Source organism: Pristiophorus japonicus, chromosome 5, assembly GCF_044704955.1.
Source record: "Pristiophorus japonicus isolate sPriJap1 chromosome 5, sPriJap1.hap1, whole genome shotgun sequence".
NCBI classification, from domain to species: domain Eukaryota; kingdom Metazoa; phylum Chordata; class Chondrichthyes; family Pristiophoridae; genus Pristiophorus; species Pristiophorus japonicus.
The window spans coordinates 13,136,251-13,164,130 of NC_091981.1; the positions used below are offsets into that span (position 1 = coordinate 13,136,251).

The window sequence follows — 27,880 nt, forward strand, 5'->3', positions numbered from 1 at the left end:
GCACATATTTGGCAAAGATGTTTGATAATGGACAGGTTTGTTTTGTTCATATTGATCATATTTACCTACAGACATGGAAGGAGTTGAAGGTGGGAATGATTCAATTATTTCTGACTCATCAGATAGTTATGATACAACAGTAGCAAATCCTAAATCCAATGTACTGGAAACAAATCCAGGAGAAAATCAGAATGAAAGTCTGAGTCCGAGTCAGGAAAACAAAGAGCCTGAAGTTAGAGTGAGTTCAAATGAAAATCAAGGAAATTCCGTGGAGAACAACGTTCCTCAGGATGAGCCTCGAATGAGTGTGAAATCGACACCAGGTTTGGAAGGTTCTGTTCGAGAGCGAAGGTATCCTCTTCGAAACAGAAAACAAGTGGTAAAATTAAATTTGTAAATATGGAAAAAAAAAGTTTATATCCTGTGTTATGTATAAACATGAAAGTTATATATGATGGTTGTTATAATAATTTCTTCATTTAGGAGGGAGAAATGACATGTCTGTAAGCTTGTAATGTTTGTAGCTCCACACTGTGGATGCGGATGTATTCTGTACTGCAACTGCAGAGTTAATAATAAACAGAACCAGGCAGATTCCGGAGGCTTCTGAGAGAGCTGCCTGCCATGTAGGAAGCTGTGTGTGCTTGTGCTCTGTGAATATATCACACCCATGAGTCCAAAAATCTATCTATCTTAGCCTTGAATATACTCAACGATTCAGCATCCATATCCCTTAAGGTAGAGAATTCCAAAGATTCACAACCCTTTGAGTAAAGAAATTCCTCCTCATCTCCATCTTAAATGGCCGTCCCCTTATCCTGAGACTGTGCCCCCTAATTCTAAACTCTCCAACCTGGGGAAACAACCTCTCAGCATTTACTCTGTCAATCCCCTCAGAATCTTCTATTGTTCAGTGAGATCACTTCGTATTCTTCTAAACTCCAGAGAGTATAGGCACAATCTACTCAATCTCGCACATAGGACAACCCTCTCATCCCAGGAATCAATCGAGTGAACTTTGTTGCACCATCTCTAAGGCAAATATATCCATCCTTAGATATGGAGATTCATCATTGTAGATCATCAAAGCATTGAAAAAGACAAGAATAGTTGTGATAGAGAAGCTGGAGACTAATGATGCAACAGGGATTACCTTTCAGACAGTTCTATCTTTTTCAGAAATGAAAGGGCATCCCTTAAAATGGGAGCAATATTCAAGCATAAGAGTGAAGTTAAGTTAATAATTTTGATGGGAAAATGCATGTTTAACATAAATAGAGAAAAAACAAATTCTTGAAGACAGCTTTAGCAATGGAGATGCGAGAGTTCCAATTGCGGTCAAAGCAAGCAGAAAAGTTCAAACATGTGAAAGAACTCAAAACTGCGCTGTCCGCATCCTAGCCCATATCAAGTCATGCTCATCTATCAGCCCCTGTGCTCGATGGCCTACTTTGGCCCCCGGTCAAGTAACCCCTCGAATTTAAAATTATAATCCTCGTGTTGAAATCACTCCATGGCATCGCCCCTCCCTATCTCTATGGTCTCCTACAGCCCAACAAACCCCAGGAACTTTATGTTCCTCCAACTCTAGCCCCTTAGGCAACCCCCATTCCCCTACCTTGCCCCACCATTGGTGGCCGTGCCTTCAGCCATCTCGGCCAATAAGTTCTGGAGTACCCTCCCTAAACTGCTCCACCTCTCCCCCTCTCTCTCCTTTAAGACCCTCCTTAATATATAACTCTTTGACAAAGCTTGTAGCTACCCCTTCTTACATCGTCTTTGGCTCAGTGTCGATTTTTCACCTGCTTACACACCTGGCTTGACAAGTTTGATCATTCCGTCCTCCTCCAATGCCTCGCCACTGTCGACCAGCTGGGTGGGACTACCCTCCCTTGTTTCCATTCTTGCCTATCCAGTCATAGCCAGAGAATCACCTGCAACGGCCTCTCTTCCTGCTCCCACATGGTTACCTCTGGAATCCCCCAAGGACCTATCCTTGGCCCCCTCATATTCCCCAACTACATACGGCCCCTCGGCGATACCATCTGAAAACACAATGTCACTTTCCACATGTGCACTGACGACACCCAGCTCTACCTCACGACCACTTCTCTCGACCCCTCCACTGTCTCGACATTGTCAGACTCCTTGTCTGGCATCCAGTTCTGGATCAGCAGAAATTTCCTCCAATTAAACTTTGAGAACACCGAAGCCATTGTCTTCGGTCCCCACCACAAATTCGGTTTTCTTTAACCACTGACTCCATCCCTCTTGCCCGAGGGTGAACCAGACTGTTTGCAATGTTGGTGTTATATTTGAGCCTGAGGTGAGCGCTGGTGGTGCGCGCCTTTGCTTAGCCGCTGACCACAGATTCCGGGCCCATTGAATGCCATGGCTTATTGCTTCAAACACTCGGTTATGTTCAAGGAAAGTTTCATGCCCCTGTACCTGGGGTGTGTTGGATAACTTGGGCGCAGCACAAGAACAGGGAAATATGGCCCTAATCTGTTTCCGTTGTTCGTGCTATATCTGATTGTGAAATCAAGTGAAGCGGGGAAACAAAAATTCCTCCATCGAATCCTAACTGGCAGCTGATTAATTCATAGTGGGTTCAGTAATATCAGTATTTTCTCCCCCTCTCATTATAGATGTGCATTCATTTATTGTTATTAATGCCACTGTCTCTCGGTGAAATCATTTTTCATTGTTTTTTTCCAGGCAACCCTGATCTAGTTAGCAAAGTCCCTGTGACCATTCAGGTTTTAGATGTGAATGAATATGCACCAGATTTTGCAGTGCCTTACGAGACCATGATGTGTGAAAATGCCAAGACTGGCCAGGTACGGTACAAAATGTATTAAAAAAAAAATGTTCAAAGAGATCATGCAGTGTTTTTTGTTTTGCTTAAATATTTATAAATGGGACCTGGCCAGGAATTTCCTGAGAGCTGCTGTCGTAACCCTGCTTACGCATCACCCATCACCCCTGTGCTCGCTGACCTACATTGGCTCCCGGTTAAGCAACGACTCAATTTCAAAATTCTCATCTTTGTTTACAAATCCTTCCATGGCCTCGCCCCTCCTTATCTCTGTAATCTCCTCCAGGCCCACAATCCCCCCCTCTTCCCGAGTTGTCTGCGCCCCTCTAATTCTGCCCCCTTGAGCCTCCCTGATTGTCTGATTATAGTCGCTCAACCATTGGCGGCCGTGCCTTCTATTGCCTCGGCCCTAAGCTCTGGAACTCCCTGCCTAAACCTCTCCGCCTCTCTATCTCTCTTTCCTCCTGCAAGACGCTCCTTAAAACCTACCTCTCATCTGCCATAATTTCTTCTTATCTGGCTCAGTGTCAAATTTATTTTCTGGTCTTATACCTCTTCTGCGAAAAGTGCCATGGGACGTTTTACCACGTTAAAGGCGCTATATAAATTCAAATTGTTGTTACGCGCATAAACGAGATTTTCATCACACTTATGGTGAACTGATGATGGCTGAGCAGCCAGCAGCTTCAAGGGGATTCCTGGCCATGGTGTTAATAAGTTGCACTGCTTAAGGATTCGTCCATCTATAATATGGTGAAAATCTGCCTTTTGCAGTGACAGAGTGACGGGGAGAATGGGAGGGGAGATGCGTGAGTTAAGTGATGGAGGGAAAGGGACAGGCGTCATTAAGGGTCACATTTACCTTGCAGTCTCGCCCCCCTCCCAAATCCAGATGCAGCCTCTAGCTGCTGGGTAGCTTCTCTTCCCACCACACCATGCCATACCTCCCACCATAAAGGGAAGAATAAGATAAAAAGAGAAGCAAAAAGAATTGATGGGAAAGATGAGAGAGAGCGAGAGAGAGAGACAGAAAGTGAGGAGGAGAAAAAAAGTAACAGGAACACGAACAGAGACAGGTAAGAAAGAGACCATTTTTCTCTGTGATTCCACCAGCCACTCCTTCCCCGCACACTACCTGCGAATGGGGCAAGTCCCTGATGGAGGGACAGGTCTTTGTATGGGTGGGGTCTGTGATATATTCTTTATGACATCACAGCAGACACAGACTACAAGGTGGCTCTACAGGAACTAACATGTGACCTAGTCACATGATCTTTTTTATATACATCGTTAGTTGCATTACCACAGTAGTCCACTAGTGGGACCTCTATATTATAGGGACTAAGACAGATATGAAGGGCTAAACAAATGTCCCTTCTGCCTGAATTCTAGCCCTGAAGACAATTCCTCCTCATATCTCCGACCAACCATGAACACTGACCAATGAAATCGACTGGTCAGAATATTTAATCATTGAACAATTGCGATGGTCTTTTTTTCACTATCCCTATAAAACGTTAAGAGATTTTCACTTTTCTGTGAATTTGCTAGCATTTTGTGAGTGTGGCCATGATGACAATACATTACCATTTTTCCCCAAAGTATCAATTGAAATTCTGATGTCACACACATGGTGAAGTTGCACTGCATGAAGGAATCGTGCAAACGCAGCACCTTGTATATATGAAGTTCCTGGCCCGATATTTGACTAAATATATAACCCAATTCAAAAGAAATGGGTTAACACTTTCATTAAAATGTAGTATTTCATACAAACATATTGGGGCTGAAATTGCAGGTCGGAGGCTGTCCGCGGGCAATTGCCTCTAACCTGAAACATTTCTACGAATTTACCTGGTGGTCCCAGAGGAGCGTGGGTTTCCGGTGGAGAGGCCTTCTCTTCCCACACTGTGGAGCGCGCTCCCGTCCTCCAGGTTCCCACGGAGACGGTGCAGTCACGTGTGACTGCTCAACCAATCAGGTACAGTATTCCACAGCTTTCTCATCAATAGCAATGGGAACTCCGTATCTACTAGTTCTCATTGCTATTAATTGAGAAAAAAAAACAAACACAATAACACCAAATTAAAATTAAAAAAACACACCTCACATAATTAAATTTAATTGAAATTAAACTTAATACCTAACTTAGAGAAAATATTTTTTCCCGAGTTTTTAAAAGATTTTTTTAATTATGGTTTAAAATTAATTTAATGTAGTGGGCAGGGTTTTTTAAAATAAAATTTTAATTTTTAATTTTATTTTTTATGTTTTAAGTGTGTTTTAAGACTCTTATGCCTCTTATGTAAAAGTAGGCTATGTGCCAGCTTTTATCAGGCGCAAGAGTTTTGAGGACATTTGCTGGGCAAGATATGGGTAAATACCGCAATCTTGCCCTTGCAAATGTCCTCGCTCCCGAGATACGGAGGAGCTGTCAAGCCGGAGCTTGACAAATCGGAAAAGCCGGTTTTCAGCGCATGCACATTGTGAGCTGATAAACCGGCTTTTGCCACGCCTTCCCAGGTCCGTACACACTCCGTACAGACCGGGGGAGGCCGGGGTTTCTGCGCCGATGATCACATTTGCATGCTACGATCATACAGCTCAAGCTCACTTCAAAATTCTTTAATGTGATCAGCGTTTAGGTCTGTGTCAGCAGTGGCTCAGTGAATAGCACACTCCCTCTCTGAGTCAGACAGTTGTGGGTTCAAGTCCTACTCCAGGAACTTATGCACATAAATCTCAGCTGACACTTCAGTGTAGTAGTGAGGGTGCTGTCTTTCAGATGAGATGTTAAACCAAGGCCCTGTCTGCACTCTCAGGTCCCATGGCACTATTTTTCTCGAAGAAGAAGAATAGGGGAGTTATCACTGGAGTTATCCCTGGTGTCCTGGCCGGTATTTATCAATGTAACAAAGAAACATGATTATCTGGTCATTATCACATTGCTGTTCGTGGGAGCTTGGTGTGTGCAAGTTGGCTGTCACATTGCAACAATGACTACACTCCAAAGTAGTTCATTGGCTGTAAAGCGCTTTGATACGTCCGGTGGTCCTAAAAGGCGCTATATAAATGCAAGTCTTTCTTCTTTTTTCAATTGGATATTTCTTCATATAATTATTTAATATTAATGTTAGATAAAACCAACTTATATTACGATACATGTTTGCACCAACAATTGACCAACATTAGACTCCACCTCTAATACTTCTTTCTATCTTAGATCTTACAATCATTAAGGATGCTCACTAGAACTTTTCAAATTTCTGACTATTATCTTTCATATTGTGATATGCACCTCACTATTATTGACAAAAGTGTATAGTGTCCAAGTATCGAGTGACAACTAGCGTGGAGTGCACCAGTATGTCTAATTTATTAAGGATGTGGAAAATACATAGAAATGAACCTCAAAATTATATATCCAGTTTTGAAAGACTCGACATAAAACTACCGACGACTTATACAACAAGTGAGAACTAAAAAGAGGACTTAGAAACATATTGTAAATCGGACACTAGATGGCGCTCCAGGCTGATAAGGATCTGTTTTTGAAGAAGTTGTGTTTGGCCTTACAAAAAGATATGGTTCTTTTGAGATTGTGTGACTACTGTAGTGTCTAAGGCCGGGGATAATCTCCATCATTGTCTAAACTAAGTCCTGTGGCAGCCTAAAGTCAGGCAGATGTGCAGTCATTCCAAATTATAATTTTTATTATACAGTCTAAATAGTAACTCCACGCTATTTGCTAGCTTTGCCACTGGTTTTGGTGTCAGCACATTGGGCCCAAGTTTCCACATGATTTGTGTTTGATTTTTAGGAGCAACTGGTGGAGAACAGACTATCTTAGAAATCGCAATTCTCCAAAAAAAATTTTCTGCAGTTCTAGTCAGGTAGAACAGTTCTACTTTGGAACAGAATTTTTTCTTCAAAAGGGGGCGTGTCCGGCCACTGACGCCTGATTTCAAAGTTTCCACAGTGAAAACGTACTCCAAACTAAGTTAGAATGGAGCAAGTGAAGATTTTTGTAGAACTGAAAAAACCTGTTCTACACATTAAAAAATCAGGCGCAGGTTACAAATTAGGCGTCCAGAACGAGGTGGGGGGGAGGGGGGGAAGGGAACTCATTAAATTCTACAATAAATCCTTATTTATACTTCTACAAATATTATACAAATAAATCCAATCTGAATAAACATTTATAAGCAAAGAAAAGATTAAATAAACCATCTTCCTACCTGTGTGAAAGTGCTTCAGGCACGGAGAATGCTGCAGTCAGCCTGAGGCGCCCGTTCTTCCCGCGGGGGGGGGGAGGGGAGAGAAGGCGCCCGTTCTTTCCCGCGGGGGTGGGGGGGAGGCTCCCGTTCTTCCCGCGGGGGGGGGGAGGGGAGAGGAGGTGTCCGTTCTTCCCGCGGAGGGGGGGGGGTGGGGGGGAGGGAAGAAGAGGCGCCAGTTCTTCCCGCGGGGGGGGGGGAGGAGGCGCCCGTACTTTTCCGGGGGGGGGGAGGGGGGGAGGGGGGGAAGGAGACAGTGAGAAGGCTGCAAGTGCTGATGTGCTGATGGCAATGTGCTTTTATTAAAAAAATGTTCAAAAATTAAACAGCTACAAAGAACTACAAAAATGGCCGAGTGCCAATGTTTTTTTCACACTGAGCATGCGCGAACGCTCCAACGCGCACGTGCAGCTTTGCCGGCAGGAAAAAAACTAATTTAAATGGTACCCGCCCCCTCCCACTTACAAAATCGGCGCGAGTGTAGGCTCCGCCCCCCTGGATGCCACGCCAGGAAGACATGGAGCTGCAGGGCGCTCCAGAATCGCGAGTTTTTTTTAGGCATGAAAAACGGACGCCCAGCTCGGAGGGGCGCCCGTTTTGTATCGTGTGGAAACTTGGGCCCATTATCTATGTATCAAAATGCAGTGTAATAGATATATCTCATTTCATTTTTTTTACCTTCAATATTTATCGGCCAATTTGTTTAACATAACTAAGGAAAAACTGATCTTGCCGGTACTTATGATCGTTTTCCCCAATTCCCCTAAAGCCCTTGTTGTCGATGTCATAGAATCATTGAATGGTTACAGCACAGAAGGAGGCCATTCGGCCTATCGAGCCCGTGCCGGCTCTCTGCAAGAGCACCTCAGCCAGTCCCACCCACCGGTCCTTTCCCTGTAGCTCTGCAAATGTTTTTCCTTCAGATACTTATCGAACTCCCTTTGGAAAGCCATGATTGGGTCTGCTTCCACCACCCTCTCAGGCCGTGCATTCCAGATCCTAACCACTCGTTGCATGAAAAGGTTTATCCTCGTGTCGCCTTTGGTTCTTTTGCCAATCACCTTAAATCTGTGTCCTCTGGTTCTCGACCCTTCCGCCAATGGGAACAGTTTCTCTCTATCTACTCTCTCGAGGTCTTAATATTTTAGTTGATCTATCGTTTGCAGTCGGCAGATAAAACTGGTTTCAGAAAATCCGTTATAAAGAGCTATTGAATATTTATAGGAAACCCTGCAAAATTATCAATAGAATGAATTTGACCTATTGAAAGTTGCCGGCTCATAGTCACTTGAGGCATTAGCAAATAACACTGTCTGTGCAATGTATGCACCTGTGAGTATGCTCACAGGTTTGTAGAGCTGTTGGGCCCGACTGCCTGCCTTGCTTCCGCGACAACGTTCGCGCCAGGGTGCCCCTGGAGATGGAGCACGCGGTGTCCACCGGTACGCTTGCAGCCTTCCGCGAGAGGTGGACGCCGGAGGGACTGGAGTGCATCATCACCCCCGGCAACCAAATTTTAATTTGATACGACAAGGTTGCATTGTTAATTTGTGGGTTTGGGTGCCCTTACAAAAGGGGGCACCTGATTTAATGTTATACAAAAATAGTTGTAGATCTGTTGCATTGTGAGTGGCTTAGCCAGTCACGTGATGGTCACAAGGCTTAATAAAATGACAGTCGGTTGGGTCGAGGACATCCTCGATGAGGCATGCAATTGTGAGCCTGGTGGATGAACTGGTAATGTGTAGTGTGATTGTTAAAACTTTGTTAATAAACCAACTAGTCCTTAATAGCAATGTGTTGCAATGAATTTTTAAGCAAAGAACCCATGTAGCAAACCCAGTCTTGGTTAGGGAACCCGATCGAAAAAAAGAATTGTCCAGAATATCTGGATCGCCTCTAGCAGTAACAAGAGGGAAATCTCTCCTGCAATTCTAGCAGTTAAGCGGGTGTGAGCAGAATTGCTCTTCAAAAGAGCTGACACGGACTCGATGGGCTGAATGGCCTCTCTCTGTGCCGTACTAGCCGATGATTTTACGATAATACGGACGTGCCAATTTTCTGCTCAAGCTCCCATTTTCAGTGAAGTTAGCGACGGGAGGAATATCCCCCCCACACCCCCCTCTCGAGTTCCTCAATGTATCATCATCATCATAGGCAGTCCCTCGGAATCGAGGAAGACTTGCTTCCACTCTTAAAATGAGTTCTCAGGTGACCGAACAGTCCAATACGAGAACCACAGTCGATGTCACAGGTGGGTCAGATAGTCATTGAGGGAAGGGCTGCGTGGGACTGGTTTGCCGCACGCTCTTTCCACTGCCTGCGCTTGATTTCTGCATGTTCTCGGCGATGAGACTCGAGGTGCTCAGCGCCCTCCCGGATGCACTTCCTCCACTTAGGGCGGTCTTTGGTCAGGGACTCCCAGGTGTCAATGGCGATGTTGCACTTTATTAGGGAGGCTTTGAGGGTGTCCTTGTAATGTTTCCGCTGCCCACCTTTGGTCCGCATGCCATGAAGGAGTTCCGAGTAGAGCGCTTGCTTTGCGAGTCTCGTGTCTGGCATGCGAGCAATTTAGCCCGCCCAACGGAGCTGGTCAAGTGTGGTCAGTGCTTCAATGCTGGGGATGTTGGCCTGGTCGAAGATGCTGATGTTGGTGCGTCTGTCCTCCCAGGGGATTTTTACGAACTTGCGGAGACCGGAGACATTGTTGGTGGTATTTCTCCAGCGACTTGAGATGATATTTATCAAGTCTCCTGCAAAGTACAGACAATAGCTGCTTTTAAGAGGTCAATCATTAACTCATCTGCAGCGATTTCAATGGCATCGACATTTAGAAATATCTTTCTTTCTGGCTTGAAAAGCCCTTTGAATGATAGGACAATGCAATGGGCGTTTTGGGGGAGAGGGAGATTGACTCACGAAGATTAAAACTGCGCGGATGAGAAACTAATTGGGAAAAATAACAAACAAACTAGACATTCACACACTGAGAGAAATATCAAGGACCCAGCTCAAAGCCTTGATTGATTGTGTCATCCTCACTTGTGAAGGTTATCTGGCCATTTTGAAACTTAAAGGTTGGATGCTCTGCAAAAGGTATTAATTTTGAATGATGGACGTGTGTGAAAAGGTTGAGAAATTGTGATGCAGGTCTATATCACAGGTTTATTAATAAATGCAGAATATAAAGAAAAGAAAGACTTGCATTTATATAGCGCCTTTTCACAACCACTGGATGCCTCTTTACAGCCAATGAAGTACTTTTGGAGTGTAGTCACTTTTGTAATGTCGGAAATGCAGCTGCCAATTTGCGCACAGCAAGCTCCCACAAACATCAATATAATAACGAGCAGATCAACTGTTTTTGTTACGTTGATTGAGGGATAAATATTCAACATGACACCAGGGATAACTCCCCTGCTCTTCTTCGAAATAGTGCCATGGGATCTTTTACATCCACCTGACAGGGCAGACAGGGCCTCAGTTTAATGTCTCATGCGAAAAACAGCACTGCACTGGAGTGTCAGCCAAGAATGATGTGCTCAAGTTCCTGGAGTGGGACTTGAACCCACAACCTTCTGATTTCAGAGGCGAGTGTACTGCCCACTGAGCCACAGCTGACAATATTACTGAAGAACTGCAGTAGACAGATCGTCATGACCAGAAGGACTGAATTATGTTGCAGTGTGTCTCTCTTAAAAGTATGCGCCTGGAGATTTTGTGAGGCTTTTTCCGATCTTCTGCTGTAACTTCACCGGGAGATTCACAGCAATCCTGGAGAAACGGCTGTTTATATGAGGTGGGAAGATGGGAGCTAGCTGGCTGGGTGATAACGAGCCCTTGCTAACTGCACAGCAGGTACATATCAACATAAGAACATAAGAAATAGGAGCAGGAGTAGGCCATTTGGCCCCTCGAGCCTGCTCCGCCATTCAATAAGATCATGGCTAATCTGATCTTGGCCTCAGCTCCACTTCCCTGCCCGCCCCCCATAACCCTTGACTCCCTTATCATTCAAGAATCTGTCTAACTTCACTTTAAATATATTCCATGACCCAGCCTCCACAGCTCTCTGGGGCAGAGAATTCCAAAAATTCACGACCCTCTGAGAGAAGATATTCCTCCTCATTTCCGTTTTAAATGGACGACACCTTTTTTCTCATCTCTAATTATACCGGTTTGATTTACATTATTTATATACAGAGTGAAAAATAAAGCCAAGCATTCTCTGATATCTTGTTTTTTTTTATAGCAGTAAGATTATAACGTAAGAAATAGAAGCAGGGGTAGACTGTATGATCCCGCCCGATTTCCATATCGCTTGATTCCCCTAGAGTCCAAAACTCTTTCTATCTCAGCCTTGAGTATACTCAGTATACTGAGCCTCTACAGCCCTCTGCAGGTAGAGAATTCTAAGGATTTGCCACCCTCTGAGTGAAGAAGTTTCTCCTCATCTCAGTTTTAATGGCGGATCCCCTTATCCTGACACTGTGCCCCCTGGTTCTAGACTCGCGAGCTAGGTACAGCAATCTCTCAACACCTAGCCTGTCACGCCCTCTAAGAACGTTATACCTTTTAGTGAGATCATCTCACTTTCCTCTAAACTTATTATGTGAGTAGCTGCCGTGAGGCTGACTGAGTACCCCACCAGGACACTCGGTGACAGGTCTATGTAAGGCCGAGGCCCTCTGTTCTCCTCACAGCTTGGTCCTGAATCTCACATGTGAGCTGGAGGACGCCCGTCTGCGACTTGTCTAAGAGTTTGGGGGGCTGAAATATCCCCCCGACTAAGCGTAGGTGCACTTACCGATCTTTAAGATTTTTCTCCGCCCCCCCCCCCGCCACCAATCCATGGAGCGGACATTGTGCCGATATTCACCTCTTTGTTTTGTACGTCCGGTCGGGGTGGAGTTGAGGGGCGCAAGTGCCCTTGGACAGGGTCGGCCGCCCCAACGAGTCACCAGTGTCGTGCTGTCGCATCACAACGTCCCTCCCCTTCAGTTAAAGGGGAGGGCCGCTGCGAACTCTGCAATAATTTAGTTAGGCCCACTAGGCCACCAGCGAGGGTTTCAGCCGGGTTAGCGGCCCGCTATCCAAGAGGGGTTTGCTGGGCTGTCTGTCGGTGGCCCGGACGAACCCGTGGCCGCCATTGCCGGGCCGACCTCGGAGTCGGGCCGACAATTAAAATAAAATGGAGACGCCGGCAGCGTGCTCTCCCCTTTAAGGACAGACGCGCCGCCCAGGCACACACTGCTTGCCACAGCTGTCAGTGACACCAGCCAGCGGCCGTGCTGCTCCCGCGGCGCAATTTCCTTCAGGAGTCAGGAGGGCTTCACTGCCGGGTGGTGTGGGGTCGGCCCAGATACCCATTCCTGGCCCGGGGGCAATTTAGGACAGGTCAGCCCATCCGTCTGCCCCCGGTTGGTAAGGCCTATCCATTCCATTGCTGCCTCTTAGAGGCAGTAATGGAGCTCAAGAGGTGGGGCCCCCTGAATTGTCTGACAAGCCACGTGCTTAACCTGCCTTGGAAGAAAGATGAGACCTTTGTCTCTAAGTTTCGTCTCACTGGATTGTGTCCAAATGAAGTTAGCAACTTCTCAGACACTTATATAAATCGAAAATCGGAACAGCTTCCAAACAATAGCTTCAAGGTCTCTGTTAAGTGTTGTGTGGCCATAATATTACCATTGGGGCATCCACTGCCATTTCACACTGGCTAGCCCATTATTCAAGATGGCGAGTGGAGTTCCTTCTGCCAGAAACACAACATTATCTGTGCAATTGAGCTACACAATATTCTCAGGGATGTATTGCCACCAGTTCTGAGCATTTACTGGACTCAGGAAGAGATGTGGCAATTGCTGTGTCAGCCGTAACTCAGTGGGCAGCACTCTCGCCTCTGAGTCAGAAGGTTGTGGGTTCAACTCCCATTCCAGAGACTTGAGCACAAAAAATCTAGGCTGGCATTCCAGTGCAGTGCTGAGGGAGGTGCCGTCTTTCAGAGGAGACGTTAAACTGAGGTCCTGTCTCCCCTCTCAAGTGGATGTAAAAGATCCCATGGCACTATTTCGAAGAAGAGCACAGGAATTATCCCCAGTGTTCTGGCCAATATTTATCCCTCAAGCAACATAGCAAGAAGTCAGATTATCTGGTTGCCGTTTGTGGCATTTCCCACATTACAACAGTGACTACACTTCAAAAGTACTTCATTTGAGACATCTGGTGGTCGTGAAAGGTGTTATTCAGGCCAACACCCCCAGCATTGAAGCACTGACCACACTCGATCAGCTCCGCTGGGCGGGCCACATTGTCCACATGCCAGACACGAGACTTCCAAAGCAAGCGCTCTACTTGGAACTCCTTCACGGCAAACGAGCCAAAGGTGGGCAGCGGAAACGGTACAAGGACATCCTCAAAGCCTCCCTGATAAAGTGCGACATCCCCACTGACACCTGGGAGTCCCTGGCCCAAGACCAGTCCACCCGACGTGGAGGAAGTGCATCCGAGAGGGCACTGAGCACCTCTGGTCTCATCGCCGAGAGCATGCAGAAAACAAGCGCAGGCAGCAGAAAGAGCGTGCGGCAAACCAGTCCCACTCAGCCTTTCCCTCAACGACTGTCTGTCCCACCTGTGACAGGGACTGTGGCTCTCGTGTTGGACTGTTCAGCGACCAAAGAGCTCACTTCAGGAGTGGACGCATGTCTTCCTTGATTCCGAGGGGCTGCCTGTGAATGAGTAATTGCAGCAAGTTTAGCTTGTGGTTGTTATTAGCTGGGGAGAGACCTGTGCATCAGGAGTCAGTCACCGACATAGCAATGTAAAAGCAGATTCCGTCCCCTCTGATGTGATAATGTTAGCTCAAACTGCACAAAATGCAATGCACCAAAGTGGTTATAAGCAGACTGTTCTAGGTTTGTCTCAATATCCGATCACATTTACGTTTTATTGCGTCGTAACACTTGTTTGTGCTTAGGTTGCTGTTTATTTCAGCTTTCTTTGCGGCTAAACTCTTCTGATTCGACTCTTCAGACAGATAAAGCTTCAACACCCTGACACCGCCGCTCAGCGTTGCGACTGTTTAATTGGGCACCAGTTATTGTGTGCAGGGAAACAGGGGGCTGGGTGCACGGGGAGCAGGATCTGTTTGTGGCACGATGAAAGACGTTTCTCTTAAAATTGGTCCGGAATTAACATAATGCATAAATAGTCATTTCTCTTCGCTCTGATCTTTTCAGATAATTATGACGATCAGCGCGGAGGACAAAGACATGTCAGCCACTGCCCCGCAGTTTCACTTCAGACTGTCACCCGAGGCTGCCGCCAACCCGAACTTCACAATTCATGACAACGGAAGTAAGAGCTGCTGGTTTTTTCTGTTGTTCTCTCTCGCTCCTCAACAGTGATAGGCTATTTCCCACAGAATTCGCTTCAAACTAATGTTTTTTTTAATATATGTCCAATCTGTGTTGCAAGCTGCTCTGTGTGTGGCGTGTAATTGACTCGTGAAAGCAACACAAACAACCAGCCTTTCAAAACCCTGACAACCTTCATTCGAGTAATCAGCATCACGATAATTTCATGCCCCCACGAATTGTATTTATTGTTTGAAGATTCAGATCCGTGCAACAGCATTCACTTTCGCATTCTCCCTTCATTTATTAAGCTGACGTTGCCACAGAAAATATTGTTCTGCCATCATCTTCACTTCACTCACACCATCGTATTCACAGATTTGAAGCAATTTTGAAGACCATTTTGCATGGTTATGTAGTACACATTAATCTGTTTGTCTGTTATCTCGAGAAGCTGAGAATACATTACTGGTTTATTTTTCTCTTGTAAGAACATAACAGGATAGATTTTCCCCACAATAAAGACTTGCATTTATATCGCAAGACCATCAGACATCCGAAAGCGCTTTACAGCCAATGAAGTGCTTGTTTTTTGAAGTGTGGTCACTGTTGTAATGTCGGAAACACGGCAGCCAATTTGCGCACAGCAGGCTCCCACAAACAGCCATGTGATAATCGTTAAGTATCGAATAACTCCACGAGGCTAAGTACGGTGAGCTAATTCAGGCAACACCTTACTCCGGTTTATAAATTCTCAAAGTGAGGATTCAACACGGCTGCCAACATTATATACACAGCTTGCACGTGTCTGCCAGTGACTATTAGGACTCCGACAGTCGCGCCCTCCGGTGGCAGGTAAAACCCCAGTTAACATACATAACAATAATGACCAGATAATCTGTTTTAGTCATGTTGATTGAGGGATAAATATTCCACATGACATCTTCTTCGAAATAGTGCCATGGGATCTTTTACGTCCACCTGAGAGGGCAGACGGGGCCTCGGTTTAACGTCTGATTCTGCCATCCCCATTTGCAACATTTAATCTCTCCTGCCTTCCACCCGATCACAGACCGTCCCTTATGTTCTTTCCTCCCCTCCCTCCATTTCCTGCTCATGTAACTGCTTAAAATCTGTTACATCGCTGACTTTTCCAGTTCTGACGAAGGGTCTCAGACCTGAAACGCTAACTGTTTCTCTCTCCACGGATGCTGACTGGCTTGCTGAGTCTTTCCAGCAATTTCTGTTTTTGATAGAATTTTGTTGGGTATCAAGGGATGCTGCACCAAGGCATGTTGAGGTACAATGAAATTGAGATACAGATCAACCATGAACTTGGTACTAAACAACAGCCCCTCAAGCCTGTTTTGCCATTCAATTTGATCACAGATGTTTACCTGAAACCCTAGTCAAAAATCCTCTGAAGGTTTAGCCACAAAACTTTCTGGAATGGTTGATGCCAGTTCCGGCAATCTAAACCCTCAAAAAACTCAATAGCTCCATACTAGCAAACAGTGATTTACCTGAGAAAAGATGATCCCTTTAAATAATGCCCTCCAGGCTGTTCCCGCTTGTGATTGTGGTATAGAATCATAGAAAAATTACAGCACAGAAGGAGGCCATTCGCCCATCATGTCAATGCTGGTCAAAAAGAGCTACCCAGCCTAATCCCACCTTCCAGCATTAGGTCCATAGCCCTGTAGGTTACCGCTCTTCAAGTGCATATCCAAATATTCTTTAAATGTGATGAGGGTTTCTGCCTCTACCACCCTTTCAGGCAGTGAGTTCCAGACCCACATGCCCTCTGGGAGAAATTTTTTCCTCATCTCCCCTCTAATCCTTCTACCAATTACTTTAAATTTATGCCCCCTGGTTATTGACCGCTCTGCTAAGGGATCTAGGTCATAAGAACATAAGAACATAAGAACATAAGAAATAGGAACCGAAGTAGGCCATATGGCCCCTCGAGCCTGCTCTGCCATTCAATATGATCATGGCTGGTCTGATCATGGACTCAGCTCCACTTCCCCGCCCGCTCCCCATAACCCCTTATCCCCTTATCGTTTAAGAAACTGTCTATTTCTGTCTTAAATTTATTCAATGTCCCAGCTTCCACAGCTCTCTGAGGCAGCGAATTTCACAGGTTTACAATCATCTGAGAGAAGAAATTTCTCCTCATCTCAGTTTTAAATGGGCGCCCCTTATTCTAAGATCATGCCCTCTAGTTCTAGTCTGCCCCATCAGTGGAAATATCCTCTCTGCATCCACCTTGTCAAGCCCCCTCATAAACTTATACGTTTCTACCATTAAAGATCTGTGGACCTACACTCCAAGGTCCTTCCTATCCACTCTATCTAGGCCCCTCATAATTTTATACATCTCAATCAAATCTCCCCTCAGCCTCCGCTGTTCCAAAGAAAACAACCCCAGCCTATCCAATCTTTCCTTATAGCTAAAATTTTCCAGACCTGGCAGCATCTTCGTAAATCTCCTCTGTATCCTCTCTAGTGCAATCACATCTTGCCTGAAATGTGGTGACCAGAACTGCACGCAGTACTCCCGCTGTGGCCTAACTAATGTTTTATACAGTTCAAGCATGGCCTCCCTGCTCTTGTGTTCTCTGCCTCGGCCATTAAAGGAAAGCTGTCCGTATACCTTTTTAGCTACCTTATCATCCTGTCTGGCTACTATTAAGGATCTGTGGACGTACACTCCAAGGTCCCTTTGTTCCTCCACACCTCTCAATATCCACCTCTTGATTCTCTTGCCTTGTTGCACCTCCACAAATGCCTTACCTCACACTTCTTCGGATTGAATTCCATTTCACACTTTTCTGCCCAACTGACCAGTTCATCGATATTTTCCCGCAGTCTAAAATTTTCCCTCCTCGCTGTCAACCACATAGTCAATTTTTTGTATCATCTGCAAACTTTAAAAAAATGCCCCCTACATTTCAGTCGAAATCATTAATATATACGGTAAAAAGCAAGGGACCAAGTACTGAGCCCTGTGGAACCCCACTGGAGACCGCCTCCCAGCAGCCCGTCAGCCAGTACCCTTTGCTTCCTGCCGCTGAGCCGATTTTGTAGAATGCTTTCTTGCTTTTCAGACCGGGAGGCTGCTTTCAGACGTTTGGTCGTCTTCTTGACGACGTTAGCTGGCAGGTTCTCGGTGAGCCAGTGCACGCAGGGAGACTTGTGTCGCGTGTCATCAGCTCCCCAACTCCACACCTCATCACTGCCCCACCAGCAGAGGTCCCCAGCCTCGCCCTCCCAGGGAGACAGTGGGCAGCGAGCGCTCGGCCCAATCCGCACGGGGCACGGACGCTGCGCCCACCTGCTCCACACGGGGAAGGTGAGGGACGGCCCGAAGTGCGACTGTGGCCCTGAGCCGCAGACCCTGGAACATCTCACATCAACCGGCCCACTGAGATCTGTGAGTCCCACACCACGGAACATCTCACATCGACCGGCCCACTGAGACCTGTGGGTCCCAGACCCTGGAACACCTCACATCGACCGGCCCACTGAGATCTGTGGGTCCCAGACCCTGGAACTCCTCACATCGACCGGCCCACTGAGATCTGTGGGTCCCAGACCCTGGAACACATCAACCGGCCCACTGAGATCTATGGGTCCCAGACCCTGGAACACCTCACATCGACCGGCCCACTGAGATCTGTGGGTCCCAGACCCTGGAACACCTCACATCGACCGGCCCACTGAGATCTGTGGGTCCCAGACCCTGGAACACCTCACATCGATCGGCCCACTGAGATCTGTGGGTCCCAGACCCTGGAACATGTCACATCGACCGGCCCACTGAGATCTGTGGGTCCCAGACCCTGGAACATGTCACATCGACCGGCCCACTGAGATCTGTGGGACCCAGACCCTGGAACATGTCACATCGACCGGCCCACTGAGATCTGTGGGTCCCAGACCCTGGAACACCTCACATTGACCGGCCCACTGAGATCTGTGGGTCCCAGACCCTGGAACACCTCACATCGACCGGCCCACTGAGATCTGTGGGTCCCACACCATGGAACATCTCACATCGACCAGACCACTGAGATCTGTGGGTCCCAGACCCTGGAACACATCGACCAGACCACTGAGATCTGTGGGTCCCAGACCCTGGAACATGTCACATCGACCGGCCCACTGAGATCTGTGGGTTCCAGATCCTGGAACACCTTATGTCGACCGGCCCACTGAGATCTGTGGGTTCCAGATCCTGGAGCACCTCATATCGACCGGCCCACTGAGATTTGTGGTTCCCAGACCTTGAAAAACCTCACATCGACCAACCCACTAAGATCTGTGAGTCTCAGACCCTGGAACACCGTCACATCGACCGGCCCACTGAGATCTGTGGGTCCCAGACCCAGGAACACCTCACATCGACCGGCTCACTGAGATCTGTTGCGGAAGGCACCTCATTTCTCCACTCGGCATCACAGGAGACCATCGGATGGAGAACCAAACGAGGCATCCCATAAAAAGCTTTTACCGTCATATGAAATACCAACAACTGTTGTACAATTGATAAATAGAATGTCGGAGTAGTGTAAAATGGCAATTGAATCCTTAAACAAGCACAGGAACCTGATTTCCTTGTTTAAATAGGTGTCTGCTAATCCAAGCAGTTATGCTAAAAGCCTAAAAGAAGGCCCGATTGCAAATGGCATCAGGTGGAATGCAATGCCGAACAGAAAAATTGCGACCCAATTGTAAGGGTCACTGTCCTTATTTTTCGCACAAACTGAAAATCCCTCTCTGTATTCTGTAGATTTTAAAAACCACCAATCACAGTGGCACAATTATCCGACAATTCATTTCTTGAAACACAAATTTAACAATGAAAATACAGAGAGCCAGCTAATCACGATGCACTTGTTAACATGCTCCTTTTACACTTCTCAAGGAGCTAAGCTGCCACTTAAGAACATAAGAACGTAAGAAATAGGAGCAGGAGTAGGCCATTTGGCCCCTCGAGCCTGCTCCACCATTCAATAAGATCATGGCTGATCTGATCTTGGTCTCAACTCTATTTCCCTGCCCACTCTCCATAACCCTTGACTCCCCTGTAGTTCAAAAAAATCTGCCTATCTCCGCCTTGAATATATTCAGTGACCCAGCCTCCACAGCTTTCTGGGGTAGAGAATTCCAAAGATTCACGACCCTCTGTGAGAAGAAATTCCTCCTCATCTCCATCTTAAATGGGCGGTCCCTTATTCTGAAACTATGCCCCCTAGTTCTAGATTCCCCCACGAGGGGAAACATCCTCTCTGCATCTACCCTGTCAAGCCAACTCAGAATCTAATACGTTTGAATAACACCATCTCTCATTTTTCTAAACTCGAATGAGTATAGGCCCAAACTGTTCAACCTTTTCTCATTCGACAACCTCTTCATCTCAGGCATCGATCTAGTGAACCTATAACTTGGTTAACTAGTATAACTGATGACAAGCTTGGTAACTCGACTGAATTGTGTATAGAAATTGCATGTAATGGTCTGTGAAAAGGCTTTCCAAGAAGAAAATTCAATTTCTATAAAAGGATTGAGGTATTGTATTCCGTATTAAAGAGTAATGCTCCTCTTGTCAATCACAGAAAATTCAGTGGACTTGTGAATGCACGTGTTCTGATTTTTTTTACTCACTCTTAATCAACAGCAGAAATTGTCATATGCTTAATAGATGTCAGCCGTGACTCAGTAGGTAGCACTCTCATTTGTGAGTCAGAAGGTTGTGGGTTCAGGTCCCACTCCAGAGACTTGATCACAAAAATCTAGGCCGGTGCTCCCAGTGCAGTGCTGAGGGAGTGCTGCACTGTCGGAGGGTGCCGTCTTTTGGATGGGATGTTAAACCGAGGCCCCGTCTGTCCTCACAGGTGGTTGCCTAAGATCCCATGACTCTATTTGAAAAAGAGGAGGGGGAGGTGAACTACCCAACATTTATCCATCAATAAAGCCATGTAATTGGTCATTTATCTCATTACTGTCTGCGGGATCTTGCTGTGTGCAAATAGGCTGCCCTGTTGCTCTGCATTCCGACGGTGAGTGTCCTGAGGTCGAGAAATGGCTTTATTTAAATGCAAGTGCTCTCATTCTTTACTAAACGGTGTTGGGAATGTTGATCTGATAAACAAGGAGGTAGTTTTTAACTCTAAGGTTGGACAACCTGTAGGCACTGGCCATCCGTCCATTCTGAGCATCCGTGAGGCCCAAGCCATTTCGAGGTCAGGACTCCTGTTTCATCATCATCATCATAGGCGGTCCCTCGTATCGAGGATGACTTGCTTCCACGCCAAAAAAAGAATGAGTTCACAGGTGTTTCAATGAAGGACCCGAACTACATCCTGAAGGGTGGAAGATGCCTGTGTGTAAATTTTTTTAATGTGGGGTGGCCATTGCACACCAGCCTCCACACGGGCTTGACAGAGCTAGGTCTTGGTCCAGTGACAAGGATTAACCAAGACGACTGGAGACTTGCTCTGCTGCACGGATCTAGTGCGCATACATATCGCAGTGTGGGCTGGCCCGTGCTGTCCCTGAGCCCCTGGCCCTGAACTCACGCCTCTCCTTGGCCCCGATCACATCCCTCTACAGTCTCTCGCTGCTGCTGTTGTATCTGTCCAGGCTCCAATCGCGGACCTGGATCTTATGACATCACTCTTCACAGCCTTCGCGCTCCTGCACCAGCTCGCGCTGTACCTTGAAGTGGCCTCCTGTCTTTGCTGATGGCAAACCACATGGTCCACGGGGGTGGGGGCCACATCCTTTTGCAGCCTCCTGCCCCCACCCCGCCCGGCTTTAGACTGGCTCAATGTCAGGGAGCTCCTCCTCCTCTTTGCTCCACTAAAATATAAACTAGAAGAATGTTTGAGGACCTCTTTGGACCAGCCAGCAGAGGTCCCTGTATGATAGGCTTGCATTTCTATAGCACCTTTCACGACCACCGGACGTCTCAACACGTTAAACAGTCGCTAAAGTACATTTGCAGTGTAGTCACGTAATATGGGAAATGCGACAGCCAACTTGTGCACAGCAAGCTCGCACAAACAGCAATGTGATAATAAACAGATAATCTGTTTTTGTTATGTTGATTGAGGGATAAATATTGGCCAGGAATAACTCCCCTGGTCTTCTTCGAAATAGTTCCATGGGATCTTTTATGTCCACCTGAGAGGGGAGACAGGGGCCTTGCTTTAACATCTCATTGAAAGACAGCACCTCCGACAGTGCAGCGCTCCCTCTGCACTGCACCAAGGCATCAGCCTAGATTTATGTGCTCAGTCCCTGGAGTGGGATTTGAACCCACAACCTTTTGACTCAGAGGCAAGTGTGCTGTCCACTGAGCCACAGCTGACACTGTATGGGCCGTGGGTTAGGCTGCTCAACACCGGGACACATGGGCGGACCGTGGGTGACGCAACTTTCCACCTGTTTGTCACTTAAAATTGTAATTGGGATCCAACCTAAGTTATAGGATCACGATTTACATCTGAAAGCGGCTTGACACCTGAAACAGGCTGCTCTGCAGCCTCTCATGGGAAGGTCCCTTGAAAAACAGCAGTAAATTGAGCATCAGTGATAATGGAGCAGTAAGTCTACTGAACTCATCTTCAGGCCACCAGTGCCCTTTAACACTGATTTTGGCTCATGTAAATCAGGCCCAAGAGATGATCCCTGGCCATCCCGGTAATGCCATCGGGACGACTGCAATTTTAACTCAGGCCTAAACTGCATCAGTCCGTGTGGTGAAGGTGCTCCACAGTGCTGCTGGGAGAGAGTTCCAGGATTTTGACCTAGCCACGATGAAGGCATGGCAATATATTTCCAAGTCGGGCTGGTGTATGACTTGGAGGGGGACTTGGAGGTGGTGGTGTTCCCATGCGCCTGCTGCCCTTGCCCTTCTAGGTGGAAGAGGTCGCGGGTTTGGGAGATGCTGCCGAATAAGCCTTGGCGAGTTGCTGCAGTGCATCCTGTAGATGGTGCACACTGCAGCCACGGTGCGCCGGTGGTGGAGGGAGTGAATGTTTAGGTTGGTGAATGGGGTGCCAATCAAGTGGGCTGCTTTGTCCTGGATGGTGTCGAGCTTCTTGAGTGTTGGCAGAGCTGCACTCATCCAGGCAAGTGGAGAGTATTCCATCGCACTTCTGACTTGTGCCTTGTAGATGGTGAAAAGGCTTAGGGGAGTCTGGAGGTGAGACACCCATTGTAGAACACCCAGCCTCAGTTGCCCCAATAGTTATGTGGGTAGTCCAGTTAAGTCTTTGGTCAATGGTGACCCCTACGATGTTGATGGTGGTGGATTCGGCGATGGAAATCCATTGAATGTCAAGGGGCGGTGGTTAGACTCTCTCTTATTGGAGATGGTCATTGGCTGGCACTTGCTTGGCGCGAATGTTACTTGCCACTTATCAGCCCAAGCCTTAATGTCGTGCAGGTCTTGCTGCATGTGGCATGGACTGCTCCATTATTTATTATGCTGCTACCCACCTTGTGTCGATGGGCACCGTCTGGGTGGCACGATTTTTCGTCACTTTACTGGACAGGGGGAGTGGGGGGGGGCGGTGGTCCGGTTGCAATTTAATGAGGCCCATGAGTTAAAATAACCGGGCCTAATTTCTCCAGGAGTGGGTGCGTTTCCAACTCACCTCATCACCCACCCGCCCAGAGTTAAAATCGGGACCGTACTGCCTGAGTGGAAGGAGAATGAAGGAACCCCACAGAACATTGACTCTGTGTCAACATCGAGTTAGCTGGTAGCAGTGGACCTTCTTCGGATGGTGATGGGACACTTTAATTCTCTTGCTTGGGAACCAATCAAAAACAGCAACAACTTGCATATATGAAGCCCCTTTAACAGAGCCTTATCAGACAAAATTTGACATAAGGAGATATTAAGACTGTTGACCAAAAACCTTGGTTAAAGAGGTAGGTTTCAAGGAGCGGTGCAAAGGTTCAGGCAGGGAGTTCCAGAGCTTAGGCCCTCAGCAGCTGAAGGTATGGCCGCCAATGGTGGAGCCATTAAATTCGTGGGGCCAGATTTGGAGGAGGTTACAGAGATAGGGAGGGGCGAGGCCATGGAGGGATTTGAAAACAAGGATGAGAATTTTAAAATCGAGTTGTTGGCGGACTGGGAGCCAATGTAGGTCAGCGAGCACAGGGGTGATGGTTGAGCAGGACTTGGTGTGAGTTAGGGCACCGGCGGCAGAGTTTAGGATGAGCTCAAGGGGAAGATGGGAGACTGGCCAGTAGAGGGTTGGAATAGTCAAGTCTCGAGGTAACATTGCTGTTTGTGGGAGCTTTTGTGCACAAATTGACTGCCGCATTTCCTACATTTGCAACAAAGACTACACTCTAAAAGTACTTTGTTGGCTGTAAAGCACTTTGAGATATCCGGTGGTCGTGAAAGAGGCTATAGAAATCCAAGTCTTACTTTCTTAACAAACCTTATGACTCAAGACACTTGCCCCTTTTATGAAATGACAGCGATGACTCTCTGAGGGCTCGTTCCCAACAAGGAACCGATAAATCCCCAACCTGATCCCCCTGTAAACACTGCTCCAGGATGGCAATCCCTGATTATGGAATCAGCCCTGACCTTTCACGGTCATTCTCCATCATGCGTTGAAGGATATTGGCTGCACGTCACAGCATATGGAATCTGTGCTGTTGGACATTTGCTGTATTGCTTTTTACTTGAATAGGCTGCATGTCAGAAGATAGTTACTGTGTTCCATTCAGTGGATTTCAATACACATTTATTGATCATCTGCCTTTCATCGCTGGTTATTAATATTCAGTTGAACCACTTGAGAGTTGAAACTATATTGTGCATCATTAGTAATTTTAAAAGGACCTTCATACAATAGCTGACAGAAGAATTTCATACAAATATATGTGCAAGTTTATTGTTAGTTGCAAGCAGTGCGACATGAATCCTGTTGTGCATGTATAATCTAAGTATACTCCCTGTACACTCAATGTACAGTAACATAAGACTACTGAATGTACCTTCACACTGTATATGCTATGCATGTACAACCAGAGGGTGCAACTGGTGAAGACCTAGGAGTCACCTGTACACGACAGGTAACCAGGTATAAAAGGGAGCTCACCATGCTGCAGTAAATAGACCAAGGACACAACAGTTCAAGTACAATACCTTATCTCATGCAGTCATTACTAGAGTGCTCTCACACAATAAATCCCTTAATTTAAGTGAGGACGACACAGTTTTATTCAAAGTGAGAAGGGGCCTTTCATAACCTCAGGACCTCTTAGTGCTTCAGAACCAACAGACTCAGTACTTTTTGAAGTGTAGTCGCTGTTGTAAAATAGGCAAAACGCAGCAGCCAGTGTGCACACAGCAAGCTTCCACAGAGAGCAGACAGTGGGCGAGAGATTGGAATGGCACCAGAGACTGGTGCAAAATGGGGGTTGCGAAGGGAACGCAGGTCGGAAGATGCCGACCGGGCCGAGAACTGCTGGGCATTGAGCCATGAGCCTTGTCTGTGCGTAAACTGGAAGGGTGCAGATGCCAATCAGGGGCAGCTCACCGGGCGGGTCCTGGGGAAAATCGGGCATCTCCGAGGCCGAGCCGGCAGAGAGGTCTTGGGGGGGGGAGGTGGCCGGGGGTTGGGGGGGAGGGTAGAGGTGAACTGGAGATGAGGGGTTGGGAGGGTGGGGGTAAGAGTCTTGTCTCGTGGTGGCCCATAGTGCTGTTGTGGAGACACTCCTACTTTTCCTAACTCTACGGTAACATAAATAAAAACACAAGCTAACTGATCAATTCACCGTCAGCCTCCGCCTGTCGCTTTAACGACTGCTGCACATCACATGCTTCATCTAGTTTATGCTGGGAGAGAGGTCCAAAATCCGAAAACATTTTTGCGCCCCTGATTTTTTTTATTAGTTCCTGGGATGTGGGTGTCGCTGGCAAGGCCAGCAATTATTGCCCATCCCTAATTGCCCTTGAGAAGGTGGTGGTGAGCTGCCTTCTTGAACCGCTGCAGTCCGTGTGGTGAAGGTACTCCCACAGTGCTGTTAGGGAGGGAGTTCCAGGATTTTGACCCAGCAACGATGAAGGAACGGCCGATATATTTCCAAGTTGGGATGGTGTGTGACTTGGAGGGGAACATGGAGGTGGTGGTGTTCCCTTGTGCCTGCGCCCTTGTCCTTCTATGTGGTAGAGGGCAAGGGTTTGGCAGGTCCTGCCGAAGAAGTCTTTGCAAGTTTCTGCAGTGCATCTTGTAGATGGTACACTCTGCAGCCACAGTGCACCGGTGGTGGAGGGAGTGAATGTTTAAGGTGGTGAATGGGGTGCCAATCAAGCGGGCTGCTTTGTCCTGGATGGTGTCGAGCTTCTTGAGTGTTGTTTGAGCTGCACTCAAAGGGGCCTGAAGCTTATTTGAAACAGGGGCTCTGCCGGGGCAGATTGGGCCAGAAACTGGGCACTCCAACCTGACTTTTTTTTTCCTCAAAAAATAGGTGCAGTGAGGAACATTGTCCCTCCAAAAATCTTTTCATGCATTTAAAGGATAAATGACGGACAGGACAACTCGGCTTTTTGGAGTAGTACATGGGATCTTTCACAAACACCTGAGAGGGTAGATGGGGCCTTGTTTTAACGTCTCATCTAAATATAGCAGTGCAGCACTCCCTTAGCACTGCACTGAAATGTCAGCCGAGATTATGTGTTTCCCATCTCGGGATTGGGCCTTATAACTCATGACCTTCTGGTACCTCTGAGCCATGGCTATCCTTTATAAGTATACCCAATAATGTTAAAGAAACGGAGAAAACCTTGTACTTATATAGCACCTATCATGACCACCGGATGTCCCAAAGTGCTTTACAGCCAATGAAGTACTTTTTGAAGTGTAGTCACTGTTGTAATGCAACAAACAGCAATCGGATAATGACCAGATAATCTATTTTTGTGATGTAGATTGAGGGATAAATATTGGCCAGGACACCAGGGATAGCAACCCTGCTATTCTTCAAAATAGTGTCATGGGATATTTTACATCCATTTGAGAGAGCAGACGGGGCCTTGGTTTAACATCTCATCTCAAAGACGGCATACTCTGACAGTGCGGCGCTCCCTTAGGTGTGTCAGCCTAGAATTTTGTGCTCAAGTCTCTGGAGTGGTATTAATAGCATTTTTAACATTAATAGCATGTTTGTATGCAGCTCCTTAAATTGTCTTTTGTGAGAACTCTATCTTAGCTTTATCTTAGTTTAACAATTCCTGAGATGGGGGGACTGACCTATGAGGAGAGAGTGAGTAGATTAGGCCTATATTTCCTCGAGTTTAGAAGAATGAGAGGTGATCTCTCTGAAACATATAAAAGTCTTAAGGGGTTGACAAGATAGATGCTGAGAGAACGTTTCCTCTGGCTGGGGAGTCTAGAACCAGGGGTCACAGTCTCAGAATAAGGGGTCGGCCAATTAGGACTGAACTGAGGAAACATAGAAACATAGAAAATAGGTGCAGGAGTAGGCCATACGACCCTTCGAACCTGCACCACCATTCAATAAGATCATGGTTGATCATTCCCTCAGTACCCCTTTCCTGCTTTCTCTCACATACCCCTTGGTTGACGGTGGATAGGCAATGGCAAACATTTAAAGATCACCTGGATGAACTTCAACAATTGTACATCCCTGTCAGAAGTAAAAATAAAATGGGGAAGGTGGCTCAACCGTGGCTAACAAGGGAAATTAAGGAGAGTGTTAAATCCAAGGAAGAGGCATAAAAATGGGCCATAAAAAAGCAGCAAACCTGAGGACTGGTAAAATTTTGTAATACAGCAGAGGAGGACAAAGCGTTTAATTAGGAGTGGGAAAATAGAGTATGAGAGGAACCTTGCTGGAAACATAAAAACTGATTGCAAAAGCTTCTATAGATATTTGAAGAGAAAAAGATTAGTGAAAACAAACGTAGGTCCCTTGCCGTCAGATTTAGGTGAATTTATAATGGGGAACAAAGAAATGGCAGACCAGTTAAACAAATACTTTGGTTCTGTTTTCATGAAGGAAGACACAAATAATCTTTTGGAAATACTAGGGGACCGAGGGTCTAGTGAGAAGGAGGAACTGAAGGATATACTTAGAAAGCAGGAAATTGTGTTAGGGAAATTGATGGGATTGAAGGCTGATCAATCCCCGGGGCCTGATAGTCTGCATCCCAGAGTACTTAAGGAAGTGGCCCTAGAAATAGTGGATGCATTGGTGATCATTTTCCAACAGTCTATCGACTCTGGATCAGTTCCTATGGACTGAAGGGTAGGTAATGTAACACCACTGTTTAAAAAAGGAGGGACAGAGAAAGCGACTAATTATAGACCGGTTAGCCTGACATCAATAGTGGGGAAAGTGTTGGAATCAATTATTAAAAGTGAAATAGCAGTGCAT

General features: G+C 46.6%; 1 protein-coding gene across 4 annotated transcripts in view; it reads left to right on the forward strand.

Annotated features, from left to right (window-relative positions):
- Window positions 1-27,880, forward strand: part of LOC139263747 (cadherin-12-like) — a 419,878-nt gene that overhangs the window by 379,275 nt on the left and 12,723 nt on the right. For all 4 annotated transcript variants that reach the window (XM_070879783.1, XM_070879782.1, XM_070879785.1 and 1 more), the window contains 2 exons: window positions 2,719-2,840; window positions 14,328-14,445. In XM_070879783.1, coding sequence (XP_070735884.1) covers window positions 2,719-2,840; window positions 14,328-14,445 — 240 coding nt within the window. The remainder of the gene's footprint in view (window positions 1-2,718; window positions 2,841-14,327; window positions 14,446-27,880) is intronic.